The 26,158-nt window shown below is 41.2% G+C and overlaps 1 protein-coding gene across 8 annotated transcripts in view; it reads right to left on the bottom strand.

The window, feature by feature from the left end:
- Positions 1–26,158, bottom strand: part of LOC105492660 (formin like 2) — a 311,463-nt gene that overhangs the window by 47,852 nt on the left and 237,453 nt on the right. For all 8 annotated transcript variants that reach the window (XM_011759889.3, XM_011759886.2, XM_011759891.2 and 5 more), the window contains exons 8-9: positions 22,946–23,022; positions 20,875–20,968 (exon numbers count right to left, since the gene is read on the bottom strand). In XM_011759889.3, coding sequence (XP_011758191.2) covers positions 20,875–20,968; positions 22,946–23,022 — 171 coding nt within the window. The remainder of the gene's footprint in view (positions 1–20,874; positions 20,969–22,945; positions 23,023–26,158) is intronic.

The following is a 26,158-nucleotide window of genomic DNA, read 5'->3' as shown; positions in this document are numbered from 1 at the left end:
GGGCGTGGTGGCGGGCACCAGGCTTGAACCCAGGAGATGGAGGTTGCAGTGAGCTGACATCGTGCCACTGCATTCCAGCCTAGGTGACACAGCAAGACTCCATCTCAAAATAAAAATAAAAATAAAGGAGAAGAAACTATATGGGTTACAGAGCTTTGGGAGTAAGGGGGAATTCCAAGTCAGGGGCTTGGCAGAGAAAGGGAAAGCCTAAGTAAGGTTCTTGAGAATTCTACCCTCATTATCCAGATTTTCTTTCTTATACTTACCTAGTGGTCTGATAACATTGCTTTTGAGGGGGGAAAAAAAGGTTTCATTGCAAATAAAAAATATGAAAAAAAATCTCTCCCTCAGTATTTCTGGAACGTTTAAAATTCTCATTTAGCATGGCAAAAGAACATGGTATTACCAAGCTGACTGGCATGGAAGTTCCACAGAAACAAATTCAGAGGGATGCACTTGGCTGTGCCGGCCCTGAGTACCAAACATAAAGGTCAAACCACTCTCTTGCCCCATGTGGTTCACTCCTGATTGTGAAGCTGGGAAATCCCACACCCTGCAGAGATAACGTGGGCCACAACCAGGACAAGCAAGATTCATTTTCACGTAAAGGAGAACTGAAGCAAAAGCACAACTTCTGCCAAAAAAACTCCAACTATGGTCTCCAACATCTGTGAAGGACATTTGTGAACAGTGCCCCAAACCATTTGGATTAATCTGGGGCCCTGGATGCAAAGGTGGCTATAGTTTAAAGCATCTCAAAGGGTGGGCGGCCGTTAGGGGATGCTTTCCCTAAAGGTTAATAGTGGAGACGAGATGGTTTTACAAAAACCTTGGGTATTATCTTGCCAGCCAGATGTTGAAGTGAACACTTGCCGTCCTTCAGCCGCCTCTCTGTCCCTCTTCACGGTCAGTAACAGTCTCTGGCTTTCCCCAGCAACAGCTCCCAGGAAAGCAAGCAAAGTCTGTAGCCAAACTGAGGCCTGACTCTTATGAGATGGCTATAAAATATGCTTCTGGGTTAGTTATATAAAAATTAAAGGCCCTTTGCTTAAGTGTTTCCTTCTTGCCTTGTTGCCTGGCGCCTGCCTCAATACTTTCTTTTTCTCTTCTTACAATAGGCCCCTGTGATCTGCAAGGCTCCCTGCAGGAAGGCACCGTTTTAGAGGCACACACTCTATTATGACTGATTAGACAACCCTTCTCCGGGCCTGCCTGAGAACAAAAGTTCCGTTTTCTTTTCAGGGCCTCATGAAGTAAACAGTCATTTCACAGTTAGTCCTAGGTGAAAACCATCTTTTACCATCTACTGAGTGCACCAGCAGTCTGAGGGTTACTGACACCATCATGGCCCAATGAAACCACTTTTCTGGGGTGTTCTGTGGCTGTCAATGGTCTGTTATTGTTGTCTCTTGAAGTGACTGGACATTTCATACACATACACCAAGCGGCAGCCGTGACAGAAGCAGATCACTCCGACCGGCTGCTGGCTCTCATGTCTCCTTGGGATTTAACTGTGGATGTGTTCACCCGGCTGAAATGCTCTGAAACTGAACAACCTTATCTCACTCCGCTAAAACAAAAACTAATGAAAGCTAAGCAACTAAATGTATTCTATAACCTAGTCAACCCTTCTCCTTCATAAATACAACATTTATATCAACCCTGGACCAGGAGATGACTATGAGCCTGGGGTTTCATCCGCAAAATGCTAAACACCCTTGTGAAAACTTCAGTAACTTTTCCAGATGTTTCCAAATATCCAGATGTTTGGCAGGAGGCACACAGAGCAGCCAGATGACTGTCTTACTTTTCACACCCATATTTTGTGTACTGAACAAAGAATCCAAAGATACAAGCAAAAGGATAGTAAAATCCCCGAAGGACGACTCATTGACACATCACCCCTTAAACTACTCCTCTAAAAACAAAAAGATGCCCTTCAATAAATTCTAGAGAGTAAAACTCCTTACAATAGGTCATAAATAATCTATTTCCAAAATATGCTTCAAGTCCAGCCTGAACCTCTCTAGCTTCAATGCAAGACTCGTATCTCCTGGTCATTATGAAGAACACAGAGTCTTTCAAGGCTACTTGTAATGGTTAACTTTATGCGTCAACTTGAGATGGTGAAGTGATGCCCAGAGAGCTGGTGAAATATTTCTGGGTGTGTCTGCGAGGGTGAGTAAGGAAGATCTCCCTCTCCAATGTGGCTGGGCATCTCCAATCCACTGAGGGCCCGAATAGAACAAAAAGAATTTGGAGGAAGGGTGAATTCTCTCTCATCTTGAGCTGGGACATCCATCTTCGTCCCCTGCCCTTGGACATTGGAGCTCTTGGTTCTCAGGCTTTCAGACTCCATAACTTACACCACTGGATCTTACTTCTCAGGCCTTCAGACTCGAGCTGAATGACACCCTAGCTTTCCTGGATTTCCAGCTTGCAGATGCGTATCATGGAACTTCTCTACCTCCATAACCGCGTGAGCAATTCCCATAGTGTTTCCTCTTGTATCTACAGATATATCTACAGATGTCCTGTTGGTTCTGTTTCTCTGGAGAGCCCTGACTAATACACTTCCATTTCTACTGGAAAGCCAGAATGCCTTCCATTTCTTCAATAAAGAATGATATTTACTGATTGACTGATTGAGACAGAATCTCGCTCTGTCGCCCAGGCTGGAGTGCAGTGGCGCAATCTTGGCTCACTGCAACCTCCACCTCCCAGGTTCAAGCAATTCTCCTGCCTCAGCCTCCTGAGTAGCTGGAATTAAAGGTACATGCCACCAGGCCTGGCTAATTTTTGTATTTTTAGTAGAAATGGGGTTTCGCCATGTTGGCCGGGCTGGTCTCGAACTCCTGGCCTCAAGTGATCCGCCCACTTCGGCCTCCCAAAGTGCTGGGATTACAGACAGGAGCCACCGCACCCAGCCTGAGAATGGTATTTAAATAGCTACCTGAGGATTACATGACAAAGGCCTCCAGTCCTCTCTGGGATGACTTATCAGTCAGACTCCTCAAAGTAGAAGGAGCCTAACACTGTTCTTTATTTTCAATCATTTCTCTTCACAGCTTCATCCTTTGAGCATATCCAATTAGGTCAACTTAAGCAAGGGAAGGGACACAATGACTCTCTAGGGGTCATCACATGTTCTCTAAACCACAGCAAGGGCATGTCGCTAGAGCTGTCTAAAGCCTGTAGGAATTTCAGATCTGGGGGCCTGCCCAAGAGGCAGCTGTCAGCCCATGCTCTCCTCACATCTGAATCATTACAAATCTAATCAGTGCACGGTGTGCCATGAATGCAGAACCCTTGAAGACAAGGACTCTTGTTTAGATCAAATATCTCAGGCCAACAACAGGCAAATGCCTGCAGTTTGTCTATAGCTCACTTCTCTCATTTCCCATCCCTTCTACTTTCATCTTTGCTTTTCCCCAAGCTCACCCTAACACCCACGGTCACCTCTGGGTCTTAACCAGAAGGACTTTGCACTTAGCTAGTTGGAACCACTTCCACCCAGCCCACGATGACAGCAGACAATGGATTTGGGTACCAGTTCTTAAAGTGTGGTCCTTGAACACCAAGGGTACTTGAGGCCCTTTTATGAGGTTTGTGAGGGCAGCATTATTTGTATAATAAGATGTTACTTAATACTTTCACAGAGTTGGCAGTTGGCACTGGTGGCACAAAAGGAACAATGAGTGAATACTGCCAGTGCCATAGCATGCATCAAGGCAGTGCACCAACTTATACCAGTAATCCCTGTATTCATCAAAGCTATGCATTCTCAGTTTTTTAAAAAAAGCCAGCTTCACTTAAGAATATCACTGATGAAGCAGTAAAAGGTATTAATTTTATACATCTCAAGCCCTAGATACACATCTTCATGATACTCTAGATGATGAAATGGGGAGTCTGCATAAAGCATTTCTGCCACATATTGAAGTATGGCTGTCTTGAGGAAAAAGCATTTCTGTGATTATTTCAGTTGCAAGATGAACTAGCCACTCTTTATTCTTACTTGAAAGCATGACTGGCAGATTCAGACTTCTGCACTTGGCAGATATTTTCTTGAAAATGAACAAAGTACACCTTATAATTTAAAGATAACAGCTGACAATATTTGTTGTCAATGATAAAAATTAAGCTTTCAAACACATGAAAACTGTACCCACCACCAAGCTGACTGCTTCCCAGTATTTAAAGAATTTTCTAATGAGACTGGAGGTAAAAACAATGCAAGTGATTTGTTAAAATATTACATTAGAAAATGTGCCAATTATTAGAAGATCTAGAAAACTCAGTGTACCATTATTTTCCAAATGATCACTGAATGCTGCTACAAATTTATAAATTCATTCAAGGTGCAATATAGGCAAATAGATTTTAATGCCAACAGTATGGAAAAAGTTCACTGATATGATTTCAGATTCTACTTTGTAACTAACCTTTAAGAAATTACTACTTGTCTAGTGTTTGTATAGTATCAAAGAAGAATGTCCACTATTATCTGAAAATGCTGTTGACATAATTCTTTTGCATCTACCTATCTGTGTGAAGCTAACTTTTCTTCATCTACTTCAACAAAAACAACAGCAGAAGTGACTAAATGCAGGAGCACATCTAAGAATGCAGCTATCTTCTACGAGTCAATCTCCCGAAGTGCTGAGATTACAAATGTGAGCCACCATGCCTGGACTGAAATTCTGTTGTAATTTCTAATACAGAAAATATCAACACATAACCTACATAAGCAAAAGCTCTTTAGGGACCTCAGTGACTTTTAAGAGTATAAAAAGGGCTCCAGGGGCCAAAAGTTGGAAACTACTGGATTACAGAATAGCCTCTACTTCTACAAAGATGATGAATTCTTTTTTTTTTTTTTTTTTTTTTTTTTTTTGAGGTGGAGTCTCGCTTTGTCGCCCAGGCTGGAGTACAGTGGCGCCATCTCTGCTCACTGCAAGCTCCGCCTCCCGAGTTTAGGCCATTCTCCTGCCTCAGCCTCCCGAGTAGCTGGGACTACAGGCGCCCACCACCACGCCCGGCTATTTTTTTTGTATTTTTTAGGAGAGATGAGGTTTCACCGTGTTAGCCAGGATGGTCTCGATCCTCCTGACCTCGTGATCCACCCACCTCGGCCTCCCACAGTGCTGGGATTACAGGCTTGAGCCACCGCGCCCGGCCAGATGATGAATTCTTAAACCTAAAATCTAAAGAAGCAAATAAATGGGTAACTAATAGTAAAATTTATTGCAAGATTGTTTGGGAATCAACCCTACCGTATAAGGAACAACTAAATGTATCATCTCTGCATAAATATGAAGCCACATCACACAGAGACCAATAGAGTGTCTTCACATAGAAAGGAGCCCCCCACCATTTTCCAAGGTAGAAAAAAAAGACAGCCGGGAGCAGTGGCTCACGCCTGTAATTTCAGCACTTTGGCAGGCCGAGGTGGGCAGATCACTTGAGGTCAGGAGTTCAAGACCAGCCTGGCCAATATGGCAAAACCCCATCTCCACTAAAAATACAAAAATTAGCCAGGTGTGGTGGTGTGTGCCTGTAATCCCAGCCATTCTGGAGGCAGAGGCAGGAGAATCGCTTAAACCTGGGAGGCGGAGGTTGCAGTGAGCCGAGATGGCGCCACCGCACTCCAGATGGGGCAGCAGAGAGACACTGCGTCTCAAAAAAACAAACAAACAAAAAAGACTTCCTTGCAGTTCTTCTGTTTAATAAGGCCAGGTACAATCCCTGGTACTTATCAGGTTGGATGGAAGCAGCTCCTAACTGTTCTCTGATTATCTCTGGGATGTACCCACTCTGTCACATGTAGACTCATTACAAGGCTAGACGATATTCTTTTCCCAAAGCCAGGTGAATGTTAGATTTCAAGCAAGAATATGGGAAAGGGACAGAAAGAGATATCCTCCTCATGGGAAAAAAAATACAGAACACACATTCCCCAAAGTTCAGAAATTCATACTGAATGAATCCACCCAAGTAAACAAATTTGTCTGGCACGCCTGACACCATAATATGAAACAATCATGGGCCGGACATGGTGGTTCATGCCTGTAATCTCAGCACTTTGGGAGGCCATGGCAGGCAGATCACTTGAGGTCAGGAGTTCAAGACCAGCCTGGCCAACACGGCAAAACCCTGTGTCTACTAAAAAATACAAAAATTAGCTAGGCGTGGTGGTGTGTCTGTAGTCTCAACTACTCAGGAGCCTGAGGCACAAGAACTGCCTGAACTCGGGAGGCGGAGGTTGCAGTGAGCCGAGATTGTGCCACTGCACTCCAGCCTGGGTGATAAGAGCAAGACTCTGTCTCAAAAACAACAACAATCAATCAATCAATCATGAAAAAATACACAAGGAACAAAAAGATCATTATCTTTGACCAATGTGCTAAACATGTTCTTGACACATTCCACATAGAAAGCACCATTTACTAATTTTACACCTATTCCTGGAAAATAGTTGAAAATGAAAAATTCAGTGTTGTTCTTGGTGGTGAACCAGTAAATCTGGGATATCACATGTGTTGCTAGTACATTTATTGGCAGGGAAGGAGCCCTCATTTTCCACTGCCAAAACCAAACTGCCAAAACAACACAGAGCCTATAGCTCATGTTACCATGACTGGCCATTTCCACTCCCCTGTGACGCAGAGCTTGGGGGGAACATCTTGTCAGAGAGCTCAACTGCAAGATGAGGGGTGACTGACAGTGACTGTTGGACCATAAGTAGGAACCACTGGGCCATTTTCTTCTAGTGAGTGTGTTTCAGTCAATTGTGAATGAAAACCGAGTCTGACTATATATTCTTGGCAGACTGATATACAGAATTAAAGAGCTGGGCAGGAGCCACACACATCACTGTGTTGAAAGGAATAAAGAATGGCTGTTGAGCTGCAGTGGGCAGAACAGTTTGGGGTAGGACAGGGGAGCTGGGAAACGAAAAGCTTAAATCAAGACTCAAAAGCTCCATCTTTCAAAAGTTACACAAGCCAGGGATGCCTCTTCCTCAGACAAGTCCTCAACCGTACCTCGAGCGGTGGTACTAACAGCATGGCCAGCACAGCCAGCTCACTCTCAGGCTAGGGAAACACCGAGGTCCTTAGACACATGGCAGATTTTTTTAAACGAAACTTGAGCCAAGGGATTGATGCAGCCACCTTCCAGGTAATCATAAAAGGGAACTTAGGACCAAAGTCACAACACTGTCTACAGTCATAGTGATCTCTTTTAGGACTGTTGCTATCCTGCCAACTGGCCTCAGATATGTCAGTTTTTGTTCTTGCTTGAAAATGAAAGCACCTATCATTTTATTATCTAGGTACCTTGTTTTCATATCTGCAGTCAAAGAAGCACTTAATCTATCTTAGAGGGAAGTATTTGAATATGTACACACAATACATGCTACATACATAGGTATGTGTAGACAAAGTTTTATATAGAATCATAAAATTGTAGACTTGGAAGGGATATAAAAACCACTTGACTAACTTCTCACCTAAAGCAAAAACTTACATCACAATATACCAGACCCACAAGGAATCCTCTTATCCTCTTGACCAAATCTTCCCCTTTGTACTGTGCTGGTCTCTTCTGAGCATGCTTCTAGCCCATTCTAACCTTGTCTCTTCACTCTTTTCTTTCTGAACTAGGGTCCCTGTGAGGGAGTTTTCCTCCTTAGTTACTTAGTTACAATCCCTATTTGTATATCTCTCTCTCTCTCAAACACACACTCTCTCTCTCTCTGTCCCTCTCTCCCTAATCACTTCTGTTTAAATTTGCTTCCTCATTCATTACCTTCATTCATTCATTCATTCATTCATTCATTACCTCATTCATTCATTACCTCATTACCTCATTCATTACCTCATTCATTACCTTCATTACACTTACTCCTATTATACACACACATATATTTAATTAGCTAAGAATCTGACCTCGGGCATTACACCCTCACTAAAAAAAAAAAAAAAATTTTTTTTTTTAAGTTGTATTTTCTTTGCCTGCAAAAATAAATCCCCAGATTGTATTTGTTCACTATGGTTGGGCTACTTTCCTCTTCATTAAGTGCATATTATTTGAACAGATTCTTATTCTCCTCTTGTTTCCATTCTCATATTCAGTGGATCACCCTATCTCTCGCCTTTTCTTTCATTTTTTGGCTTCATATTCATTGCTATGGCCACAAACTGGGTCCAGGGCTCAGTCATTTGACAACTGAACCACCTGTCTTCCAGACTCCAGCATCTCTCCCTTGTACTGTATTTTATGCAGAGCTACACAATACTCCTAAAGTTTTATCCAAATTATATAAGAGGCAGATTTCCACAGAATCAACTGCAATATACATAAAGCATTTTCTAAACTGCAAGGTATTACGTAACTGTGAATTTCTTCCCTTCTCTTTTTTCCCTCCTATTCGTATCTATCTTCTAGAGGATGTGTTTTTTTTGTTGTTGTTTGTTTGTTTGTTTGTTTAAATCACAGGTTTCCAGTCTCTCCACCACTGTTTCCTCAGAACCTCATTCATGCCTGCCTCAAGTCAAGTTTTGTTCTGTCACATGGGCCCTGGTCAGATATTTTTCCTGGTTAAAGAACAAATATATTCTGACTTATGCTGCCTTTGAGACAGATTTCATGGCAATCTCTCTGCTCCCAGAATTCTCTCCATCAAATCAGGTCTCTTCCCTTCCTGATCACCCTGCTCAGGACCTACCCGCTTCTCCCACTGAGCCCTGTACAAACAGCATGGTCTGTTCTGAATTTTACCAGTAATTTTAAACACCCCAATAATCTACCCAATCTCTAACCATTTCCATTAGGTTTGCTTTTTGGTGGAAAATTGAGGACAATATACAAACATGTGTGGGAAGTGCCTGGAATGTGAGACATGTTATGTAAGGCTGTATATGAACTCTGAGTTAAATGGATCTGTGTAAAAATCCCAGAGTTGCCATTTACTAGAGACGTCAGTAGGCCCATTTGCTCTGAGCTCTCCCTCTGTGTTCCAACCTCAGATTATATATATGAGAATTAACAAAATAATATATACTAGTCTGCCAGCACTAAGGAAACAATAAACAAACAATAAATTTTTTATTAAATAGAAAATTAACTAATAGTAGCCTTACTATTTCTGCATATGTATATGCCTTTTTATGTACATGACATAAATACACTAATGTTTACAATAAAGAAGAGAATGGAATTGATTCATGAAATCTGCTCATGCTTTCTTTCTGAAGAGAATTGCTAGTTTGAAAGAAACCAACAAACAAAACCCTTATTGACGAGAAACCCCACATAAATAAAACACGTGCTTATGTTTTACAAGAGTTTAAATTTCAAATGAAATTTGAACTTGACTCACATAGAGAGTCAAGCTCAGTACACACATTCATTGTCAATAACACCTAACATTTTGGCTTAAATCATAATTAGGTATACAAATGTAAATGTATGCACAATTCTTTTTTTTTTTTTTTTTTTTTTTTGGAGACTGAGTCTGGCTCTGTCGCCCAGGCTGGAGTGCAGTGGCCGGATCTCAGCTCACTGCAAGCTCCGCCTCCCGGGTTTACGCCATTCTCCTGCCTCAGCCTCCGGAGTAGCTGAGACCACAGGCGCCCGCCACCTCGCCCGGCTAGTTTTTTGTATTTTTTAGTAGAGACGGGGTTTCACCGTGTTAGCCAGGATGGTCTCGATCTCCTGACCTTGATGCACAATTCTTAAAGTTTTAAATTACTGTCCTCTTAAGTGTTGACCTTAGTGTATATTTGGTCCTCAACTAAATACCTATTAAAGTCAGTCCTGCCTTTCTCAAGGCACTAAAAACTTCTGTGGCACAGAAATCATGACTTATCTTTTTTTTTTTTTTTTTTTTTGAGACAGAGTCTCGCTCTGTCGCCAGGCTGGAGTGCAGTGGCCCGATCTGGGCTCACTGCAACCTCCACCTCCCAGGTTCAAGCTATTCTCCTGCCTCAGCCTCCCGAGTAGCTGAGACTACAGGCGCCCGCCACCTCGCCCAGCTCATTTTTTGTATTTTTAGTAGAGACAGGGTTTCACCATGTTGGCCAGGATGGTCTCGCACTCCAGACCTCGTGATCCACCTGCCTCAGCCTCCCAAAGTGCTGGGATTACAGGCGTGAGCCACCGCACCCGGCCGCCTTATCTTTTCTTTAGAGACAGGTTCTCGCTCTGTTGCCCAGGCTGGAGTGCAGCGGTGTGATCACAGCTCACCGCAATCTTGACCCCCGGACCCAAGCAATCCTCTGACTTCAGCCTCCCGAGTACCTGGGACCACAAGCGCGCACCATCATGCCTGGCTAATTTTTGTATTTTCTTTAGAGGCAGGGTCTTACCTTGTTGCCCATGCTAGCTGTGAACTCCCAGCCTACAGCAATCCTTCCACCTAGGTGTCCCAGGGTGCTGGGATTACCAGCATGAGCCATCACGCCTGGCCTGATGCCTTTTATTTTCTAACGAACTCCCCTTTACCCTGTAATGGGATCATCGTAAAAAGTATATTTGTTCAACAGTTTGTTGGAAATTCCAAAGAGTTCTGATTCTGTTTCACAGTTTTGAAGAAAAGGTGGTAGTTTGGAGAGATGTTACACAAAAGATAACTGAGCATCTTTAGAAAAGACAAATCTAGCCATATAAAATGTTACCAGATGGAGGCCGGGCGCAATGGCTCACATCTGTAATCCTAGCACTTTGGGAGGCCAAGGTGGGAGAATCACGAGGTCAGGAGTTCGAGACCAGCCTGGCCTCGTGATTCCCCGTCTCTACTAAAAATACAAACAAATTAGCCAGGCGTGGTGGCACTCACCTATAGTCCCAGCTACTCGGGAGGCTGAGGCAGGAGAATCACTTGAACCTGGGAGGCGGAGGTTCCAGTGAGCTGAGACCGCGCCACTGCACTCCAGCCCGGGCGACAGAGTGAGACTCTGTCTCAAAAAAAAAAAAAAGTTACCAGAGGAAAAATCTAACCCTGCACAAGAGGGATAGTCTAGCCATGTGAGGGATTATTACTTACCAAATAGTCCAAGCAACAGAAATAAATACACACACACGAGTTGTCCCAGTGCCACTCCAAATCCTCTCATTTGCTTCTTTTTAGGGCTTATTACTATGCACACATAAATCTTTACACTTACTCCTATTATACACACACATATATTTAATATACATATACAAATATACAGACATGCATGCATACACAGATATACATACACATATATATTATTTATATATGATTTATCTTATACTTCTTCCTAGTTAATATATCCAGCACTTCATAACTATTTGAACAGCTATAGTTGAACCTACATGTTTTGTTTTGTTTTGCTTTTTTAAGACAGAGTCTTACTCTGTTACCCAGGCTGGAGTGCAGTGGTGCACTCTTAACTCACTGCAACCTCCACCTCTCAGGTTCAAGCGATTCTCCTGCCTCAGCCTCCCGAGGAGCTGGGACTACAGGCACGTGCCACCCGGCTAATTTTTTGTATTTTTAGTAGAGACAGGGTTTCACCATCTTGGCCAGGCTGGTCTCAAACTCCTGACTTCAGGTGATCCGCCCACCTCGGCCTCCCAAAGTGCTGGGATTACAGGCGTGAGCCATACATGCTTATTTAATAAGATGGTTAATATAACCCTGTGTCTAGGGCTTAGCACTGGACTAAATGACTGCAAAAATAAGCTATAATTCAGAATTCCTTGACAGATAAAAACAATAATTTTTATTTTTACTTAATATAAAACTACTTTAAAAAGCAGCTAGAAGGCCAGACACAGTGGCTTGTACTTGTAATCCTAGAACTTTGAGAGGTCAAGGTAGGAGGATTACTTAAGGCCAAGAGTTTGAAATGAGCCAGGCAACATAGCAATGTATAAAAAGCCAGATGTCGTGGTACACGCCTATGGTCCCAGCTACTCAGGAGGCTGAAGTGGGAGGATCACTTGAGCCCAGGAGGTCCAGGCTACAGTGAGCTGTGATAGCACCATCAAACTCCAACCTGGATGAAAGAGCAAGACCCTGTCTCAAAAAAAAAAAAAAAAAGGCAGCTAGACATATGGAATACTTTTCCTTTTTTTTAAGTATCCTCAGTATGCAAAAGTCAGGGTGGAGTGAGGGAGTGAAAGAGCAGGGAAGTAGCTCATTTAACACAGGAAGAGCAAACCAAGAAGATCCAAAAATAGGCTTTTCACGAAATAAATGCCAGAATGGCAACCAAATCCTGCCTGGAGACTGAAAACTTCCATTCGAATGCTTTTTAGAGTCGTCGATATTGCCAAAGCTGTCATAGTTTTGACTCCGATTTTCTGATCAGCTCATAGCAGAGTGCTTCATATTGTCCTTATGTACCTTAAACCAGACGATATCAAAATGTCAAAAAAGTACTTCCCAAGTGAAAGCTCAGGTTTAGGGAACAGTGCCAGTCTCTGTCTCTGGTTCTGCAGGCTTTAAAATAACACTCAGCTCTCACTGCTTTCTCTTGGGGTTCTCCTTGTTATCTTCCAAGAATATGAAATAAGGACACATATGCCAACTTTTACAGTTGGCAAAGGGCATGCATTTTAGAAGCCGCATTTTTATATGAATAAAAATAACATGGCAGCAACACCTTAACACCCTGGTTTTTTTTTTTTAAGTGGCTGCTACATTTCAAATAGAGGATGAGGCTCCCTATTGTATAAAATTGTACTCAGGCATGTGTGGAGCAGAAGAGGTCTAATTAAAGTCAAGTTGTGAAGCAAAGCATCTCTACATTTGCACAACAGATAATGTGACAATCTGGTCTGGCTCTGGGCACTGTTATCCTGCTGTACTTCTTTTTTTTTTTTAAGCTCCTCCAGGACCACCAAAAAAGGGCAGTCCTGAAGACGTGGTAAGTGAATGAATACGGCAGCTGATGAAGCAGATGACTCTCGGTGGAGAAAGGGGCCCAAGGAATGAGAAATATGAATGGTAAGATTTCTGAAACAAATCTCAGACCCCAAACACACCCTGCTCTATCAAAGCAACCGCATGCTGAGCCCACTGATAATTGACTTTCAGAGCAAAACATAAGAGCACATTCTTGATTAACAGAGTCAATCTAAACCGCCAGTGTGACTGGGGAGTATATTTGCTCCTTTTAGGCTGTGTGGCACTATGAAGAGCCTGGGATAAGCAAGGAGGCCTTTTCTGATCTGCCTTTAATTTCCTGTCCCAATTTTTACCTTCCCATGCCCTAATGCCTTTAAAACTGGAGATGCAGGGCAAACTAAAGTCCTTAAAGCTTTATTAAAACACTACCTTCTTGGTATAAAATGACATTCTCACTTTTTTATCTGGTGTGACAGGCTGAATGATGTGTTCCTCCTACCCGCCACATGCTAATTCCTGATCCCGTTGACTATGTTGCCTTACACAGTAAAAAGATAATCTCTCCATCTGAAGTTCCTTAATTTGATCATACCTGCAAAGGTATGATGATATCTGCAAAGGTATGATCAAATTAAGGGACTTCAGGAAGGGAGATTGTCTTAGATTATTATGGATGGGCCCAGTGTCATCACAAGGGTCCTTAAAGGAAGAAGGCCAGAGAAGTCAGAGAGAAAAGGCAATGTGTCAATAGAAGCAGAGACACAGAGACAAGATGCTATGCTATTGGCTTTAAAGCTGGAGGAAGGGGCTGGAAGCCAAAGAATCTAAGTGGCCTCTAGAAGCTGACAAGGCCAAGGAAATGAAATCTCTCCAGGAGCTGTCAGAGGTTACCACCCTATAGACTCATTTTATTCTTCTGGTCTACAGAACTGTAGAATAATAAACTGGTGTTGTTTTAAGCCACTAAGTTTGTAGTCATTTGTTACAGCAGCAACGGGAAAGGAATATACCTGGTTAACCTTGTTCACCCTAAACTCTGCTCAGGCACCCTCCTAGAAGGAGCCTCCCTGAGAGCTCCTTCCCCATCTGCCTCCAGCCCTACTTTGTCTTGGCCAGCTATTCCTCTTCTTTGCAGAGCATCCTGCAATTACCTCTATAAAGCCTGGTATTACAACTGTCGAAGTATTTATCTGCTTCCTCAACTAGCCTGGGAGGCTCTCTTTTAAAGGTAGGGCACATGTCTGATTCATTTTCATATTCCACTATTTATCAATGTTTCTGACACATAGAGGGCACTCACATTTTTTTCAGTAAGTTATTATGACTCGTCCCTTAACGATCAGGAAGATACCAGCCTTCACTCCCTTAACCAGATGTTAAAGACACTAATGGTAAAGAAATAACTAGTTCATTACCAGAAAATAGACTTGGACATCCTATGAAAATGGCTCCTTTCTCTAGGGAAGGCTCTCACAATATCATTTGCCCATAGTGGATTCACATGAAAGAATTAATAACTATCTTTTTTATTCCCAATCAAAAAGTTTATCAAGTTTTCAGTCAAAAGGAAAAACCAAGTATTAGATTGAGTAAAGAAGAGGGAGAAAAGGAAAGAGGAATAACAATAAACATTTTGGTAAATCTCAATTACTGAGGGATGAGACTTACTGAGGTATACAGACTATGACGGTATGAGCCCACCGCCCTCTCTCCCAGCCCACATGTTCTGCACAGTAAGCCGATGCTCCAATCATCAAGAAGAGAAGCTACTGCCTTCCCCTTGCATCCGAGTTGGGCTCAGGGCCTCACTCGGAACCAAGATAACATGGCAGAAGTGACACTGTACGGTTTCTAAGACCAGTTCAGAAGACACACAGCAGCCTCTGGCTCTTTGAATGGTGGTTCTTCAGATGCTCCTTCCTGGGGCACTCCCTCTCAGAAGCCAGATGCTATGCTGTGAAAAACCCAAGCCATGTGGAGTTCTACATGGAGGTTCTCTGGCTGATAGTCCCAGCTGGGCCCAGCCCTTGAGAGGTATTATAGCTCAAAAACTAGATATGTGGGTGAAAGAGCCTCCAGATGGACTGGCATCCCCAGTCAATCAGATCTTCCCTGATGAGGCCTCAGACACAACAAAGAAGAGACAATCCCTGCCATGCCAGCTTGCATTCCTGACCCACAGAAGCCAGGAGCCTAATGAAATGAAGTGTGGGGTACTTTCGTATCCACAGCAAATAATTGCAACAGTTGATGAACAGACAAAAAAAAATTACTCAGCAGCATTAACACCACATAAGACTAAGACTTTACTTCCTAATGCTAAGAAGGAGGACCAGACAAGAAGTATCTTGGTGAATTAGATCAATGTAATTCTGGCCTGATACTGTGAAATACATACACGTTTTAGGGCTGTGGCTCCCATAGTTGAAAGAATACATTGCTTATAGTTCAATGAGAGACTGAAAAATGTAAGTGCCCTTACTTTACCACTTAGGAAGTTATCTGGATGGATAGCATGGTCTCATGCTAGATTTACAATCCTATACCCTCAAATGCTTGAGAGGTTAGATTAGATGGGATTCAACTCAGAGGGATGCTGGAAGCACACCAAAATCTTCACTCTCCTTCCTGCCCAGTTTAGTCTACTATAAATAAAACTTGACAGGCTTTCTTAAATCAACTTAATAATGTGTAGCACAAGTGCCTTCAGATGCCCAGTAGCTAAACCACACATCAGCTTTCTTAGGAAGCCTTCTAGCAACAGGCGGAAAAAAGAACAACTACTGCCAAGAGTGCTGTGCACAAGAGTGCTGGTGGCCTTGAGTGACTCATTCAACAAGGCTCCATCTTTCCGTACGGGAAGGTCAAAAGTAGGAGGGAGCTGAACCTTTAATAACCAAACTCAGGCTTTCTTGCTAAAGCCAGATGCTGTCATTACAGAAGCAGATGAGAACATAATTATAATCGATCTGAAATCCTGATGAATTCCAGGTGCACCTCCCAGCAGCCTGGGAGAGCTGGTGCCTCAAAGCCCTCAGAGGATTTTATTACTCATGTCATAGTGGCTGTTCCACTGTAGAGTCTACAGGACCTCAGTACTTTTCCTCTTTGACTTCAAAAGGAAGCATATTTTTGCCAAACCTTTGGAGACACTTTTTAAAAGCAAGCCATTTTCTCAAATATATCAAAGAATATAATGGAAAAAGTAGAAAGACTAAGAAAAAGTTGAGAGCAACAGCTAGGTTGAAGACTTCAAGGTTCCCCTTGGAAATGAGATGAAGTGCGGTGTTTAGAAATCTGAAGTGGGGACTGGTTGAGGTCCTTAACCAGTAGACATAGTTTTGTGAACCAGCAGATTGCTAGCTATGGTCCATGTCATTTGGAAGAGAAGAAAAAAGCATGACCAGAACCCCAAATGGTATTTCTGGTGGCGCAGCTTCAAAGGCAGAGCAGAGTGTAGCCACGTTTTAGGAATGCCTGCCCATTTTCCAAGCCCGGTTCTCCAGGCTCCTTGTCAAGTCTGTGCTTTTCTCAACATCTTTTCGATCAACCCTTTCCTCTATGTGTTAGCGTCAGTTTCTGCTTCTTGCAAAGAAGACCCTGAACTAATATAAATATCCAAAGGGTGCTATTTACTTCCAAATGTATTTTTTTCTGTTTGGTAGTCTCGGGGCTCAAAAATATACACTGCCATACAACTAAGAAAGAATCAATTTAGGGAAGATGGTCATATGTCCTTCCATGTGGCTATTAATAAATTAGCCAGTAAGAAAAAACAGATGACTCCTTGTTCTCACCCTAGTCCTTATTTCAAGACCATAAATTTTCGTTAAGAGATGTTTCAACACAAAACCAGATGTGTTAATCCCCTGAAAAATTTGTTTTTTAAAGAAAAAAGAATTCAAGGAGCACAACTGTTGACTATGAATGATTTATTCTTCATCTACTCAATATACTCATATTTTCAGGCATGTCACAAACCATGCACAGTATAAGCTTACTATCTGTATTCATATAATTAAGACTCATTTATCATCATATACATTGAGGCAATGTATGTGTTTGCTCAGTGTCATCAGGCTTAGACCCCAATCCCACCGCCACCATAAGCAAAGCTTTGGGTTAACATTCTTGCCACCATCACATACCATTAAACTAAAGGTGCTCCCTGTCTTCCTAAAACACGCACTTCAGCTATTACAAGATTTGTAGCAAGATTTTTTAGGGAAAAAAAATATTAGATTGGGATTCTAAATGTTCATGAAAACATGAGAAAATGATGTAATCATACATAAGAATCTTTCAACAGCTAAATAATAACTTTCTTTAATTTACATCTGAACTAATTAATTAGTGGTGGTCAAATTAGACAGAACGGATTTGTTGGCTCAAGAGGTAGAGGGGGAAAAATCCTGCTACATAAACTACTTAAGATAAATGGCCTTTTAAATTTCTTTCTAGCATCTGGTGCCATATTGTGTTAGTATGCTTGGCTATGCTCTCACAGTGATCAAAGCCCAATGGGTCTGGCTACTCTAAAGCATATTACTTTATTTGCAAAAAATAGATGTTGAACTCCCCTATTCCACCCCTCATTCCTGCCAATAAAAACAAAGATAATCCTTTCATCCTTCTTCGGGAGATGAATGGGATCCCAACTTACTAAAAAAAGATAAAAAGCTTTAAAAACAATCTTCTTGAAGGCAAAGACTCTTCTTTGGTTCTCCCCTCCCTGGTATCCCGGTATGGTGCTCTCTCTGCCATGGGTGGCTCAAAAGGAATTATTCACTGATCAAAACCCTATGTGCACAGGCACGGCAGAATATAATAATGAATATTATTATAAAACCGGAAGATTCCAATGACATTTTGGCTAAAGAGGTTAAAGAATTCACTTTACTATGATGTGTTTTTTTAAAAAAAATTCACTCACACAAAGATGGGAGAAAAAGAGGAAAGGATTTAAGAGACTTTGAGCTGTGAGTGGCATTGCAGGTTTTAGAAAACAAGATCAACACAGAATAACACCTTTTGTACCTCGGGATTGGATACGTAAGTTGAGGCTCTTCTGACCTATCTATAACAACTAAGTTTGTCGGGGGCATATTGCCTCCTTGTCTTCATTCCCATGGCTATTAGGATAATAATCCATTTGCTTGGTCTGTCTATATGGTTTGGAGACAAGAATAATGCAGGATGGCTGCAGCAGAATAAAAAATTCTCGGCAGCAGTTTCACATGACTAAGCAAGAGGAAACTGCTGAAATAGCTGCAGAAGCTAGGGGCTGATAAGGCCCTGAAAAATAGGGTGTGGGCGAAGCTGGCGAAGACAAACTGGGTCCAACATGGTGCTGGATTTGATCTAGGTTTCTCCTAGGACCTTATTCTGTGCTCATTCACATGTTCAATCATACACCCACCAGCGCCATGACAGTTCCAGGAACACCCTTATTTGTGGTCAAAATGGGTAGCACCATGTTCCAAGAAATCTCCCCCTTCTTCCAGGAATCTCCATGAACACGCCATCCCTTGGTTAAAGAAATCCATAAAGGCAGCAGTCCCAACCACCTTGTGTGACTCTCCCAAGGATGCCCACACTCCCCTTTCTTAAGTGTGTCCTTTTTGCTTTGCAAGAAATCTCTGCACTTTCACTATTTTCTAACTCATAACTTGAATTCATTCTTGTGAGGATGGCAAGCGCCTAGACACCAGCAGGGGTGGGGGTCCCACCAGCATTTGAGGACCTCCCCTAGCCCACTGCTGTCACCTTCTCTCAGAGGCAAATGCCTATGCCAAGGAGAAACAGTACCTGAAGACCTACCATCACACCTAATTAATTACAGAAATGAGGCCAGTTTTGGTTAAAGCTCTAAAAAATTCAACGTCAAAAGTAATTTGGTTCTCATTACTATTATCCAGCTATTAGACTTAGGACTACATTTTTCTTCAATTAAGAACATACTACACCCTAAAGAGCTAAACCATATGTAAGTCTGACACCAAAGAGTTAAAACTCAATTCTGCAAGTATCCGTGGGCCCACTATGCATAAGAAAGGTACTCTATCTTACCTAGGAGAAAAAAATATTATCATTCATCTCATGAATTCCTGGCTTTTATTCTTGTTCTATACAAATACATCTTTAGGATATAATTTGACCTGCAGTATAATCAGATTCTTGTTATAATATGAGTCATTATAACAAGGGCCACTGATAAGTATATAGTAAATGTTTCCAGTGTGAAAAGTACTCAGCATGCAATATTTTCAAATATGACCTAATGATAAAGATTTGGGCGTTATGTGAGCAGCACATACTGTTTCTCTTTCATATTAAATCCATCCACCCAAACATACTTCCTTATTTATAAATGTAAAATTTATATATTTATACATGATATATAAAAACATTCACAGACAAGCATTCATACATTCTTGTCTCTAAAGTCTATTTGTCTTGGAAGCCAGATTATGAATTTAAAGATTCACTATTATTCTTCTTCATTCTCTTAGAACCTGGATATTTCTTCACTATCTCTGGGGCTCAATAGAAAGAAAGAAAAAAAAAGATAATATTTGGTTCTCTCCACAGTTGGCATTTACAAAATGGATAATATCAAAATCTTAAAGAATGGACTAGGGGTAGGGAGGCAAAAGCAAAGGAGGCAAAAAAATAATAATAATAAAAATAAAGGAGCAAGAGAAGCGTCTGCCCTGACATCTTTGAACCTTCCCAGCCTATGCAGAGGATCACAGGCCAGTGTCTAGAACATTTGGCAGCTGGGTAGTGAGTCCAATTAAAGAGGTAGGAGGCAGGGGAAATAGCTCCGAAGTCCTGTCTCATTCAGTATTTCTTTCAAGATATTCACACACAATAAGGCCACAACTTCATCACATTTCAAGGAAGTTCAGGTTCAGGAGCACCAAGTCCTGTTCCTGGCTCTATCACTTATCTAGCTATGTGACCATAGGTAAACCATGTATTTGAATTTCTCTAAAATCAAGATATTAATACTTGTCTCAAAGATGTTCTTATAGAACCAAATGATGCCATGCATGTAGCTGGTACAGCCCCAGCATATAGTAGGTTCTCAATAAATACTATCAGGGTTTCTAGTCCAGAACCTTTCAGGAAAGAGGAGAGAAAACAGTCCCTCTGTGACCTGGATTTCAATCCAGCTTGGGTCTTAATCCAAAAGCATTTGGAATCAAACGGGACTGCTAGAATAATGCACAACTTGGCGAAGGGTCCTATTGTAACCTGGGGTTCCAAGTGTTCTCTAAAGACTACTTTGTAATTTCTCACCTCAAAGTAGCCTCTGATGTCAGGCATATACCAGGGGAACAAACAGGCACTATTCTTGGTCCTACAACACTGCCCACTACCCCTATGGGAAAGCAGCTACTATCTAGGTGGTGATGTTTTGATACATTGGGGCAGGATCCTCGGTGTCATATTATCTATGTGTAATCCCTCCTTTTTTGTGGTCAGACAGTCTCCGTTTTCAACCATGCTCATCTGTTGCATTATTGTTTATCTGTGACAAGACCACTTAAGTTTATACATCCCCAAAATCAGTGCCAGTATTTGCCAGGTTTTTCATAGCATCCAGCAAAAATATGACTTTAGGAAAGTAACTATGATGAAAGAATTCATAAAATTTGCATATGGTAGATGATCAAGTGTCAATATCAACCCTAATGAAAACCACATACACGTAACAAAACTGGTTTTCAAACTGGATTATTCCATGTTCTCTAAAACCAATAAAAAAAAAATTTTAAAAAAGAGTACTGCAATTATTTTTAACTTATCCTGGAAATAAAATACAAATTTAGACCAAGTTCATTACACTCCTCTCAGTGACATCTTAGAAATTAACTATTACATTCCTTAGGTCCTAGAATAAATGAAGAGGTAAATAATTCTGTTCAAAGATGTCCAAATGTAAGATGTGTGAGTATTCTTGTGAAAACTGCAGTGTAGCCTACCTCTTTAAAGTTATCAAATGCTGATAAAATGATTTCATGCCCGCCTCTGACAAGACAAACGGCTGCCAACAGTTCTAAGACAAGGGCTTTTGTTCTGCCAAAACAAGAAGAAAGAAGAAAAACACAAATCAGTGAAAATGGCATGATGAGTCAGCTGTTCCTCCCTTCCAAGATACGTGAGAATAAAACATTTGCCCTTACATTTTTAAAAAACTTTACTAAGGTACAGTTTAATCAAAGTACATTTTTAAACCTTTACTGACTTCTAAATATGTGATTTGTCTAAGATAGCAAATTTGGAAGGCACGTTTACCAAAACTACAAATTACTCACTAATGAAAACTAGTTCTGAGAAGAATAATCTCTTAGACCTATCATCAGGTGACTCAGTACAATACAGGTGAAAAATGTTTACTGCTACACTAAAAACAAAGGGAATGGGAATATGCTGAAAAACAAACTATTGATTAAGTATTTTCTCTGATTTTAGAGACAGTGGTAGAACAGTTGCAAAAAAAAAAAAAGTTCAAAATCAACTGAAATTCATGTTCTACATTTCAAATCTGCTCATTCAGGAATGGATCCATAAATCTCCCACAAAACTAAAAGTTTCTGTCCTTTCTTCTTCCTATGCAGGAGATCTGGAAGGAGCTGGATTACAGCTTTACTAACACAAGAATATTTTCTTTGACTCAAGAAAACAAAACTCCATCTGAAATATTTTTGGAAGGAGAACATAGAGATACACTCTAAGTTTTCAAATTCAATGTCAAGAAAGAAACAGCATTGTTTCTTCAATCATAAGACCACTTAAGTATTTCATTTTTTTTTCTGGAATAACAACTATCACCAATCTCTAAACAAAGACTGTTCTGATATTCCACAATGTCAATTGTCTTTTAAAAAATAATGTCTTCCCTGTAGTAGATGGCAGAGACACAGAAGCATGGCTACTTAGGATTCTAGTAAATGAAGGAAAGAATCGTAAAGTCGTAAAAGGTTTAATCAGGGGAAGTTTGAAAGAATAATATTCAGTAAAGAGGACTTTATAGTTTGCAGTGCATTTTCCAAATGAGAAATGGCTAATTTATCAACAGATTTTTGGATTAACAGTTTTCAGATATTCTGTCTACAGAGAGGTATCGGATGAAAGGGAATTGCACATTTGAAGTACAGAATACTTCACCAGAATGGAAGGCACATTAAAATAACTAAAACTGATGAAGACTAGGTTTTAGGGCTAATGTGTGATGTGAATTATATCTGCTGCTAGCCTTTACAGGTGGTGAATATGAACGGAAATCTGCATGTACAATTTTATTTATTTATTTATTTATTTTGAGACAGTCTTGCCCTGTTGCCCAGGCCGGAGTGCAGTGGTGTGATCTCAGCTAACTGCAACCTCCACCTCCCGGGTTCAAGCCATTCTCCTGCCTCAGCCTCCTGAGTAGCTGAGATTACAGGCATGCGCCACCATGCCCGGCTAATTTTTTGTATTTTTAGTAGAGATGGGGTTTCACCACATTAGCCAGGCTGGTCTCAAACTCCTGACCTCAGGTGATCCGCCTGCCTCAACCTCCCAAAGTGCTGAGACTACAGGTATGAGCCACTGTGGCTGGCCACTACAATTATTTTTCTATTTTTGTTCAGTAATTAAAGCTACATAGGTAAAGTTACCAAGCGAAGTGTAGACAAAGGATGACGGTTTTAGCTAGCTTTCAGCAGTAACTGATGTAGGTAAATCTTTATCAAGACTCTCCTGGTCCCCAAGTCCTGGCAACCTGATCCTCTCCAAATTTAGCAGCAAGGATGCTGGGAATCAGGCCTCAAAAGAACAAAAGCTTGAGGAGAACGGTGGAGGGCTAGAATTGTCACCAGTTGCTCAACTCTGGCCCATGTAAGAATGTAACTTGGCTCAAAGGAAAAATTCTACACAGCCAAAGAGTTTATAGCCAATCTTATTTCAGAGATTAACATTTGAAAGTTTCCAAAGTCAAACTTGGTTAAGTGTTGACCAGCTCTCTGTTTTCCCTAGATAGATTTAGACTTGCATACTACAAAAGAAGCTTACCTGGGATTCTTGTTGTTCAAGCTTAGTGCAATCTCATTGACAGCGTGTGGATGAGACATGACCATGTTGAAACCATACTAAAATTAACATGGAAAAAAAAAGAAACACAAAGCATTGGGAGACAAGTTAGGGAAGTGTCAGTATTGATTTAAAACCAAAAACCCAAAGTATCTACTTAATGAAACTTACACAATCATAAATGCACTATGTCTCTAGTACATCACGGTCAAAGCATATTTCTCTATTAAAAATTTCAAGAATGCCAGATGCAATGATTTGTGTCTCTAGTCCCAGCTTGAGCCAGGACAACCAGACCCATTTCTCTCCCCCCCAAAAAAAAAAAAAAAATTTCGGCAATGATGTTATTATCAAAAGATCACCTTCCCATTCTTTATGAATGATCTACATGTTTCTCTTTATTAAAATTATGAAAAGGCTCTAGGCCCAGTGATTCTTAACCTTGGCTGCTCCTTAAACTCACCTGGAAGACTAAACAAAACACTCCGAATTTCAATTACAGGGAGCTGGCACCTGAGTTTTTTAAGCTTCCAGGGTGACTCCACAGTATACAATAGATATAACATACAAAATGTATGTTAACAGACTATTTATGCTATCAGTGAGGCCTCCAGTTATATACAGTTTTGACTACACCAGGGATCAGTGCCCCTCAGACCCCACAAAGTTCAAGGGTCAACTATATTCTTTCTCCTCAAAACTTACTCTCAGCGCATGATCTTATTTCCTCTTATACTAAGAAAATACAAGCAATCAGAAAAAACATGTAGAAGCTCCTATACCACATCAATCTACCCACACAGATCTGTGGCTTACCTCCTCACCTCCTATTAAAGAGGAACTCTTCTGTGCTCCAAACTAAGGCCAACCCTTCCCATGAGTCCTTCCTCCATCCCATTCCCTCTCATCTGCTCACGAACATGGTATGTTCCAGAAATTCCTCCATTCCTCCTTAGTTTTCCCTCTCTATGGACTCATTGCCATTAGCATAAAAACATGATGCAAATTCTCTTAAGCAACAATAAAAACCTCTCTTGATACCACAACCTGTGTTCAGCCACTGCCTCTCATTTCTCTGCTATCCTTTACAGCGAAACTCCTCCAGACACTCAGTATAAATCCTCACTTCCTGCTCATTCTTGAAACCACTCCAATCAAGCATTTCACCCCCACCATCCCAATGAACTGTCTGCCGAGATCACCAAAGACCTGCACTTTGCTGAAGCCAATGGCCAATCCTCACTCCACATTTTACTTGACTTAGTAGCATCTAACAGAGCTGAATACTCCCTTCTCCTTGAAACACGTCCTTCACTTGGCTCCTAACTCCTTGGCTATTTTTCAGGCTCTCTAGCCAGCTTTTCTTCATCTCTCTGACATTTAAACAGAGAGTCCCAGAGTTCATATTTTGGACTTCTTTACTTCTCAGTCTACCCCTACTGATCTCATTCACCCTCCTGGCTTCCTATGCCATTTGTATGCTAATTACTATCTCCAGCCCAGACCACTGCCTTGAAATCCAGACTGGCATATCCAACCACCCACCTAAGATCACTATTTGAATGTCTAACGGGCATCTCAAAGTTAAAATCCCCGAAACAGAATTCCTAATGATCTCCCTCAAATCTGTCTATCCTGCAGTCTTCCCATCTTTTAGATGGCAACTCTATCTCACAGGTGCCCAAGACAAAAGCCCTGGTACCAGCCTCTACTCCTCGCCTTCTCCCTCATACCTAATGCTATTGCCTTTAGCATCAAAATAAAACCAGAATCAGATCACCTCTCATCATCTCCACTCCTATGATCCTAGTCCATATGACCATCAAAGCTCACCTAAATGACTGCTAAGGGCCTCCTAAATGGTCTACTCCCTCTTGCCTTTGCCTGGCCAGAGTCAAATCTAAACACAGAAGCCAGAGTGGTCTCATGTTAAATGCAAGTGTCAGATTATGCCCTTATAACCATTCAACAGCTTTCCTCTCATAGTGAAGTCAATGTCCTCTCAGCGGCCTTTAAAGTTCTACATAATCAAACAGATGACACCTGACTACATCTTCTATTGTTCTCCCTCTTACTCATTCTGATCCTGCCAAGCCTCCTTTCTGTGACTTGGGCAAACCAGACATTCCTGCCTCTGTGTCTCTGCACTTGCCCTTCTCTCTGCCTAGAATCTTCTTTCCCTAATATCCCTCCCTTTGCTCCCTCATTCAAGTTTTACTAGATATTACCCTCTCAGTGACCCTTCCCTGGCTGGCCTATTTAAAACTCACACACATTTTCAGCAGTTCCTATTTCCTATTTTTTCTACAGTACTTAGTAATGGTTCTCTGGGTTCAAAGCCTTCCTGGGTCCAAATCCTGACCCCACTACTTACTAGCTATGTGACTTTAGGCAAATTACTAAACTTCTCTGTGTCCCAGCTTCATCAGTAAAATGTGGAGAAAAATATTATTGATCTCACAGGGCTATTTACACGACTTAAGAGGTTTAAAAGCACTAGACCTGAAAAGTGTACCATGTAAGCATTAGCTTTCATTTCATCATTATTATCTGGAACATACACATTTTAGCAATTTATTTGTTGGTCATCTGTCTCCCCTCCCTGGAAAGTAAGTTCCTTGGGCTACAAATTTATTTGGTGCTATATTCTCAGTGCCTATGTTGAACAGGGGCTGTCTGGCAAAGCTCACAAAAGTACTGAAAGAATAAATGCATGTTTCCCTTCTTAAATTCAACGCAGCACCTTAGTGGGGTCAACCTGCATCACAATTACCCAAAGGAAGAATCTGTATTTTCAACAATCTTGCAGGTGCTTCTTATAAAGATTAGGAACCACTGAGTCCAACTGCCAATAATTGTAACTTCTCGCCTGTTCGCCACATAAACCTTTGAGAACCACTGTGTCTATCCACTCCTGGTGTTCTAGAGTTGTTTCATTATTACCCGCAACAGCAGCTTATTCAATCTTTAATGGTCACAAACATTCACCAAGCAATCTAGTAAGTTTATCACTACAGGAGGAAAACACCTTTCCTTTAAATACATCGCAAATTATATATATTTATTAAAATATGAGGGCAATAAATTAAATCTTGAGCATTAGGATGAACCAGGCCTTTCTTTTTTAATAGAATCTCTTTAAATCCTGGCATTTACTTCAAATAGAATTAATACAAAGAAACCAACGAGAACAAA

The sequence above is a fragment of the Macaca nemestrina genome, chromosome 11 (assembly GCF_043159975.1).
Source record: "Macaca nemestrina isolate mMacNem1 chromosome 11, mMacNem.hap1, whole genome shotgun sequence".
NCBI classification, from domain to species: Eukaryota; Metazoa; Chordata; class Mammalia; order Primates; family Cercopithecidae; genus Macaca; species Macaca nemestrina.
Note: the sequence above shows the minus strand (reverse complement) of the source record. Positions and strands in the feature narration are given on the sequence as shown.